The sequence below is a fragment of the Arachis stenosperma genome, chromosome 8 (assembly GCF_014773155.1).
Source record: "Arachis stenosperma cultivar V10309 chromosome 8, arast.V10309.gnm1.PFL2, whole genome shotgun sequence".
NCBI lineage: Eukaryota > Viridiplantae > Streptophyta > Magnoliopsida > Fabales > Fabaceae > Arachis > Arachis stenosperma.
Window position 1 is genome coordinate 13855427 of NC_080384.1, and position 8707 is coordinate 13864133.

At 28.1% G+C, this 8707-nt stretch overlaps 1 protein-coding gene across 1 annotated transcript; it reads left to right on the forward strand.

Moving 5' to 3' along the window:
• Positions 1-7060: 7060 nt before the first annotated feature.
• Positions 7061-7633, forward strand: LOC130945427 (uncharacterized). Its single transcript, XM_057874145.1, has one exon. It carries the CDS (start codon positions 7061-7063, stop codon positions 7631-7633), a length of 573 nt encoding a protein of 190 aa, XP_057730128.1.
• Positions 7634-8707: the final 1074 nt, after the last annotated feature.

Genomic DNA, 8707 nt, shown 5'->3' on the forward strand with positions numbered 1-8707 from the left:
ATCGTTAGTTTGATTGGTTTTTTGTTGATTTTTTGTTAAACGATTTTTTTTATCAACTAAACCGAATAGAGAACCAATTTTTGATTAATTTAATTGAATCGATCGGTTCGGTTCAATTTTTAAAATACTGTTATTTATATTTAAATGTGACACTTATTAAATCTAAATAAAAAATAATAATAACTTATGCAATTCATTATTTCTGACAATAAATAAAATCACCGTTACATAAATCATTTTATGTGAAATAACTTATTTGTAATTATAATTAAAATTTAACTAACTATGTCCGAAGAACATATTTTAAAAATATAATAATAGATTTTTTAATACTTTTAATGTATTCAATGTATTAAATTTTGTATAAAATATTTTTCTTTTATGATATGCTTAGCATATGTTATAAATGAACAAACTCTTATAATTAATATATGTATTTCGATAAATAAATTAAAAATTTAATAATTTCTTAACAAATTAAGATACCTTAGTCTATCTAGCGACAAGATTTTTTAATATTTATATATTTTCTCACATCAAATATAACTTAACACAGAGATGCATGTGCGCCAACATATTATACCAAACAAAATTAATAAACAGTCACAAAAAAAAAAAAAAAAATTAATAAACAACATTTCGAAAACGTTTATGCTATCATCAGTCAGATTATATATTTAAAAAAAAAGTATTATTCATATACTAAATATTTTCTTATATAAAATATTATTATTAATTAATTATATATTTAAATTATTTTTAATTAATAAAACAAAAAATACGTATATAATTATTAAAAAAATACTTATATCAAAACCATGTTTAATATATCGAGCGCATACGTAGTGAAATTGTATTTTTATAAAAAATATTATTTATACATTAAAATTAACTATTAAAAATAATTATTAATGTATTTATTAATTTATGTATAAATTTATATGTGATTTAATTTATTTTTAATATATATTTTATATTAATAATTAATTTTAATAGCTAATTTTAGTATATACGTAATATAGTTATTATTTTATTATATTGAATCTTGGTTGGGTGCGTAAAAAGAGCCATGTAGGTATTTGGGAGATAACATCAGATAATTGTCAAATTGCTTTGCATGCATGTGAAAATTTGAGATCTGAGATGGTATGGGTTCTCAAGTGTCAAACATTGAATTTGAATTCTCAAGAACTAACTATTATTGCATGGACATCGATGCTTGTAGCCATGGGTCCTCAAGCCAAGAAACACTCATTATTGCATGCATTATTGTGCTAATAAATTGGTTGGATTTTGACCAAAATCATGTTGTTGGATCCAAAGTAAAGAAGTGCGTACAAGGAAAAATAGAGTTCCAATTCCCGTTGGTGATTCACTATTAAATATTTATTATTATGCAAAAATAGAATTATTTAATTTGTTGCAAATTAAAAATGGAACTAAGAGGTTATCAGACAAAAACTAAATAAAATCACATTAATTTATATTAATAATTAATTAATTTTAAATTTTTTAAATTCAAAATTTAAAAAATTTAAAATAATTAAGTAAACCTAATTAAAACCTATAAAAACCTTCCTCTTCTCTCTCACATTAACCTATCCACTTTCAACAATCACACACACAGACCCATTTCTTTTACTGTCAGGCCCTCTCCGCCTCCCACCGCGACCTACTCCTCTTCTATCACTGACATCTGGCTAGTCGGATTCGCCACCGTCGACAAGAACCGCTTCCCTTTCATGAACCAAATGTGTTACCAGAACCGCCGTTGCAGTTGGAGTTGAACTTGTTCGGCTTGGGCCACGACAGCCTCATGTGGACGTCCCTCAACTACGGCGAGCACACCGTGTTCCTGGAGGAGGACAAGGCATGGATCGACCAAGTCCAACAAAGGATTTCCGGCTTGTAGTCGTACCACGTGGCCTATGACACCAAGGTCCACCAGGCGGACGATCTCATCAAGATTGGAATGGAGGAGGAGGAGTGCAAGAAGGTGAGCGACCCTAGGTTCTCCAAGTACTAGTTGGCACACAAAAGGCTATACTAGGCGCACACCACTATACCAGCAACAATATTAAACATTGCCTTTACCACATTCATTAAAGGGATAACAGCCACGTTTCACGTTTATAGTTGATGATTAAAGAGACTGCAAACTACACACTTGATCTTAGCCAAAAGAAATTCTTGAACAATTACAAAAATATAAAAAAAAATATTCATTTAATATGAAAAAACATCCTAATACTTAACAAAAGAAATATCCAGTTATATTTTAGTAAAAATAATTAAATATCTATAAAATTTAAAAAAATTATAAAATTCTTAAAGAAATAGAGACATTCACATTTGTAATACAAAAAAATTTGAAAAATATATAAAAGAACATCCATTTAGTATGAAAAAGAAACATTTTGATACTTAGCAGAAGGAACATCCATATATATTAACTCGTAGAGATTTTGGATTCATCCAGAGATATTTGACTGGTTTTTGACTAATACCCTTTTGGTTCCTTAGCATTGTTCTTATTTTTAATATAGAGATGGAGATAGTATTTTAGTTGAATATTAATATTTAGAGTATATTATAACATTGTGGATGTGTAAAAAATGTTAATACAACACATAGAAGTGTGTACTGTAGCGCTGACATGTGTGTAAGTGTGTAACATACTCTCTTGACCAAAATGTTGTTACTTTAACACACATTTTGTGTATTGGTTAGGATGTTGTCACATAGACAGCAAATTCTTTACGTATTGATTCTGTACCTACAAAATTTACTCACATATAATTATATCAAATAATTCCATTTCCAATAAAAACACTAATTTTTTTTTTCATTTACAACAAGATTAGCCTAAAAATGGATGTAAATCTAATTTATTAATTAAATAGTGATAGAACCTAATCACCCCAAAAAAAAAAAATAGTGATAGAACCTATAAAAGTTACAGATATGTGTAAAGCAGAAATCATTGCAGGCATATCTTTCATATGGCCTCTTTGATTGCAGACTTTCTCATTTATACTAATCTCTTTAAGTGGGAAAGGGACCAAGTAAAAGATGTCATTACTTTTCAAATGATTTTGCCAATCTCCTTTTATTTTAATGAGAATTAAAAAAAGGGAGTTTGATTAGAGAACTAACTATTTTTCAGTTAATAATAATTAATTTTTTTAAATTAATTTTTTACTGTAAATTATAAATTATAAACACTAAATTTTAAACATTGACCGCCTTAAATCTTAAACCCTCCAAAAGTGAGAGTTAAAATGTAAATTTACAATTAAAAAATTGATTAATATTAAGTTGATTATTTATGTTTGTTAAAAAAGAAAATTTCAAGCTTCATGTATTCATTTCATCCCATTCTCAAATGAAATGATGGTATATATATGGATATTTTTCTTGATATTTCATCACTTCATTTTTTTTACGTTTTAATTTTTTTTTGGTCATATTTATAACCAGAAACAGATATAAAGGGATAAGTAGTAGTCTCCATCCTCAAAATTTTAAAATTAAAATTATATTTATATATGAAATATGTGTTTAAAAAAATAAAAGATATAATGTGATTTAGTGATTTTATATATATTATTTTTTATTATGTTTATGTTTTAATTTTTTTTATTTATTAATATATTTTACTTAACTAAATTAATATCATATACTCAATTTTTTTTACTTTTTAAATTAGTTTTATATATTTATTTTTGTATATATTTTTAAAAAATTCATTTGTTTTTTTAATAATATTAAAATAATAACACATTTAATATTATATTATTATATAAAATATTAATAATAACTTATATCATTATATTTTGGTAATTTTAGTTTTTTTTTTATAAAAATACATATTATATCTGAATTATTTTTATGTATTGAAAAAATATAATACAAAACAATAATAAAAAAATTTGTTTAAAATACAGTCATTAGATATTAAATTTTTTTGGATCTATTCCTATATATAACACACAGAAACTCACACATTAAGAGCAACTCCAAGGCTTAGGTTCTTCTTTTACCTTTTCTGACAAATAGAGTTTTCAACTATTGGAGAGAAGTAGAGTAGAGTTCCACACAGTTTTCAAGAACAATGAGTCCCTCTAAATGAGAATTTGGGATAACCAACAATAACTTGCCAAATAGCAAGTTATTGTTTAAATAAATAATTATATAAAATTTTAATTAATTATAATAAATAATTATATTAAATAATTAAATAATAATTAATTTAATAATAATTATAATTATAATAATTAATTATATTAAATAATTATATTTTTATTTAATTAATAATTTATAAATTATTTGTGTCATAATTAATATTAAATATTATTTATATTATTATATTAAATTATAATTAATTAAATTTATTTACATTAAAAAATAAATTTAATTTTTACACCTTATAAAATAATTGTTAGTTGGGTTGATTATTTTTATTTTTAAAATTTAAAATGCTAAGCACATTATTAAAATTAGCCGTTGCAAAACTAGCCGTTACCAAATTAGTCGTTGAAAACTAGCTATTACTATGTTACTGTTATTATTAATAAATTAATATTTTGTTACTCTATATATACCATTTAGATACACTTCTATTCTCACATTTTCTACTATTCTTCTTCATCTTCTTCCAAGTTTACGAAATCAAAGTTCTGCTAATATTATTTTTTGTTCGAAAAAATGGATCCAAACAAACTCAACTCTTTTTTCAATTATTTACAAAACTTTTCTCAAATTCCAAATACCCAACAATCTCAAACTTCAAACTCTCAAGTTCCAAATCAAAACTTCACACTATCGAATACATTTCAAAATCCAAATCCACAAAATCTTTCTAATTTCAATTTTCAAACTCCTTATAATAATCAATTTCCTATATTCCAACCGCAAAATCAAAATTCACAAACACCACATTTTCCATTTTCATCTATATTTAATCCCTCTATCAGAAATATTACTCCAACTTCCTTACCGTTTTCAACTCAATTCAGTGCATTAAGACATAACTCATCTGATGTTGGTGGCTCTTCTAACCCATCCTCTCAGACTCCTATACAATCTAGTCCAAATTTGCAATATTCAAAATTTGTCAACCCTCGTGGATTAGATGCTATCGACCTCAATGATGATGATATATATTGAAGATCGGAGGCAAGATAGTATTCAACACTGGCATTGAAAAGAGGATGAGATGCTGATCAATGCATGGTTAAATGTTTCAACTGACCCTATAGTTGGTACCGATCAAAAGAGAAAAATATTTTGGAATCGAATTCACAGCTAGTGTGTAGAATTTTGCTCCGACATAGGAGTGGTTCGAACGCTGATAATATAAAGGAGTTGACCTATAAACTTTATTCCACAAATTATGGTAAAAAAATTATTTTTGAAAAGTATTGGAACATGCTTCGGTTGGAGCAAAAATGGAGAAGCCAACTACCTACACAGAGTGGCGGCTCAAAGAGAACCAAGGTTAGTTCAACTGGAGCATACTCATCCTCATCAAACTCAGAAATACCGTTGGATGACGAATCCGGTGTGGACTCTCCCGTTCGCCCACAAGGATAAAAAAAGAGCAAGCGAAAAGGTAAGAGAAAAGCACGAACGTCTGAAGATTTTAGCGAAAAGAAATTATCGGTTGTTAAAAAATTATCTCTCATGGAAGATATTAAGAATGATAGAGAAAAGAAATTAATGGATAGGAAAAAAGAAAGAGAAAAGGAGGGGAAACATAGAGCAAAGATTATGGCAATCAAAGAGAAGGAGTTACAAATTCAAGCGACAATGAAAGAATAAGAATTACAAGCTCAAGCGGCAATAAAAGAACAAGAATTACAAACTCAGAGGTATATTAAAGAAATGGAGATAAATGCAAAAGAAAGGGAAATAGAAAGGATGGCTAAGGAAAGGGAAAGGAAAATGGATATGCAAATACTTAATGTTGACACGTCTACAATGAGTGAAAAACGACGAGCTCTTCATGAGATTGCATGTGAGAAAATAATCGCTAAGTGGTTTACTTAATGGTTCCTTGTATTCGTAGAGTTATATAGTATATTCTTATTTTTATTGCGTATTACTAGTTTGTGATGTAGTTTGTTTTATTTATTTCTGATGTAACTTTTCAAATTAGTCAATATTATTGTGCTGTTATTGTTCATGAAAGTGACCATTGCAAAACTAGCCGTTTTAAATTTAGACAAAAAAACTTGCCGTTAAGTAGCCATTGTAAACTAGCCGTTGCAAAACTACCCGTTAAGTAGCCATTGAGAAGTAGGTACTTATTGCAAACACACTTATAAATATCAGCTATCAATGATTCTGCAACTCCACTTCAACTCTTGTTTCTCACCTCAAAAGAGAACTAAAAATTACATTTCTAGATATGATTAAAAATTTTAATGATATGTTTAATGAGGTTTTGTATGGCAAAAGAAGATGGCAAGATAACACACTCATAGATAACTGGATCGATGAGTGTTTACTCGAAGATTCAATAGAAGAAGATATCGATAGGAACTCTATCCCAACTCCTCATAGATGGATCAACAGAGATCGAGAAACAGGACATGATCGCCTTTTTCAAGATTATTTTGCGGATAAACCGGTGTATAATGCTGATATTTTTTTACGGAGATTTCAAATGAGAAGATATGTATTTCTTCGAATAGTAGACACTCTCTCAAACATCTATCTGTATTTCCAACACAGAGTTGATGCAACTGGAAGAAGAGGTTTGTCACCACTCAAAAAATGTACCGCTGCGATACGGATGTTAGCATATGGCGTAGCAGCTGATGCTGTTGATGATTATGTGCGCATAGGCGAGAGCACTACAATTGAATGCTTGAAAAAATTTGTTGAAGGTATCATTTCAGTGTTCGAAGATGAATACTTGAGAAAACCAAATCCAAATTATGTACGACGCCTGCTACAAATGGCGGAGGGTCGTGACTTTTCTGGCATGTTGGGTAGCATTGACTACATGCATTGGCAATGAAAAAATTGTCCAAAGGCGTGAAAAGGTATGTACATGAGTGGTTATCGTGGGGTTGCAACCATAGTACTTGATGTTGTAGCATCTTCAGACCTTTGGATATGGCATGCATTTTTTGGAGTTTTTGGTTCAAATAACGATATCAACGTATTAGATCGTTCTCCAGTGTTCGATGATATTCTAAATGATCGTACTCTGGAGGTAAATTATACTATTAATGGTAATAATTATACTATGGGATACTATTTAGCAGATAATATTTATCCTGAATGGGCCACATTTGTCAAATCAATCTCAAAGCCACAAGGGAAGAAACGTAAGTTATTTGCACAATACCAAAAAGGGCAAAGAAAAGATGTGGAGCGAGCATTCGGAGTGTTGCAAGCACGCTTTGCAATTATACGTGATTCAGCTCGCTTTTGGGAAAAGAAGAAGCTTGCCAACATAATGAGAGCTTGTATTATATTGCATAATATGATTGTTGAGGATGAAAGACACATTTATGCAGGAAATTTTGCTCAAGACTTAGAGTATGATGATGTCGAAAATGGCTTATCACAACCTCAGCTGGGAGAAGAACATTTTGCACCATACCATCAATTTCTCTAAAGAAATGCCCAACTTCGAAATAGGCAACAGCATAGACAATTGAAAGATGACTTGATTAAACACGTATGGTAATTTCACAATACTTGTCGTCAACTATATAACTTAATTATGTTTTTCTTTGTATTAAATAATTTTACAAATTAGTATAATCCCGAATTATATATTGTGTATTATTGTTATATATAAATTTATTTAATATTAATATCTTTTAATAGTGAATTATTTTTAAATTTATAAATTTAAATAATATTATTGAAAAAAATTAATTACATTAATTTTAAGTATTTTAATTAATTAATTAAGTGGGATCACAACAGGAACTAAAGTTAGTTCCTTCTAATGGAAAAGAGAGAGATACTTTGAGTTCCTATTTACAGTTTATTGACATACTAGTGTTTAGATGCAAAAGTTGATGTGAAGTTATTTTTTAAGACAGGTGGGTCATAAATAAAAATTGGGATGAGTTCTTTATTAAAAATAGTCTAAAACTAAGTTTGATAAAATTTTTACTTTTTAAAAATAATTTATAAAAACTGTCTTTTAAAAGATAATTTTTTAAAAGTTACAGCACTTATATTTAATAAAATCAAATTAAAAATGACTTTTAATAAACACAAATATTATAATTGTGTTTAGTAAATCAGCTTTAAACCACACCAAAGGCCTCCCTAAGAATTCGGGTACTTGAATTTCAGAATTTCAGAAAAGTCAAAAAGTCTTATTGTGGAATTAATTTCTTTGAAAATGTCAGTAAATAAATGAACTTGTGAGTGAATGACATGCATATGAGATGAGATTTCCATATTTCTTTCGAATAAAGATAGAGAATAATTTTTAATTGGTCAATATTAGTATTATTTCGAAAAATATATTGTCTATATTGATAAAAGGAGACTATGCATTAGATATGAAAAGATTTTGTTGGGCCAACCGTGGGGAGCTCTCGACAACCGAAAAGACTTTGCGGAGGAATCAAGTGAGAGAACATAAGATGAGAAGACACCACATCCAACTCAAAACCTTAAAGTGTCAAGTTAATGGGTCTCTCATCTTATAAACTCCTCACTCTTCCAT

What these genes read in the sequence shown, in the direction of transcription:
- LOC130945427 (XM_057874145.1), top strand. Translation starts at nt 7,061, where the DNA reads ATGAGTGGTTATCGTGGGGTTGCAACCATAGTACTTGATGTTGTAGCA.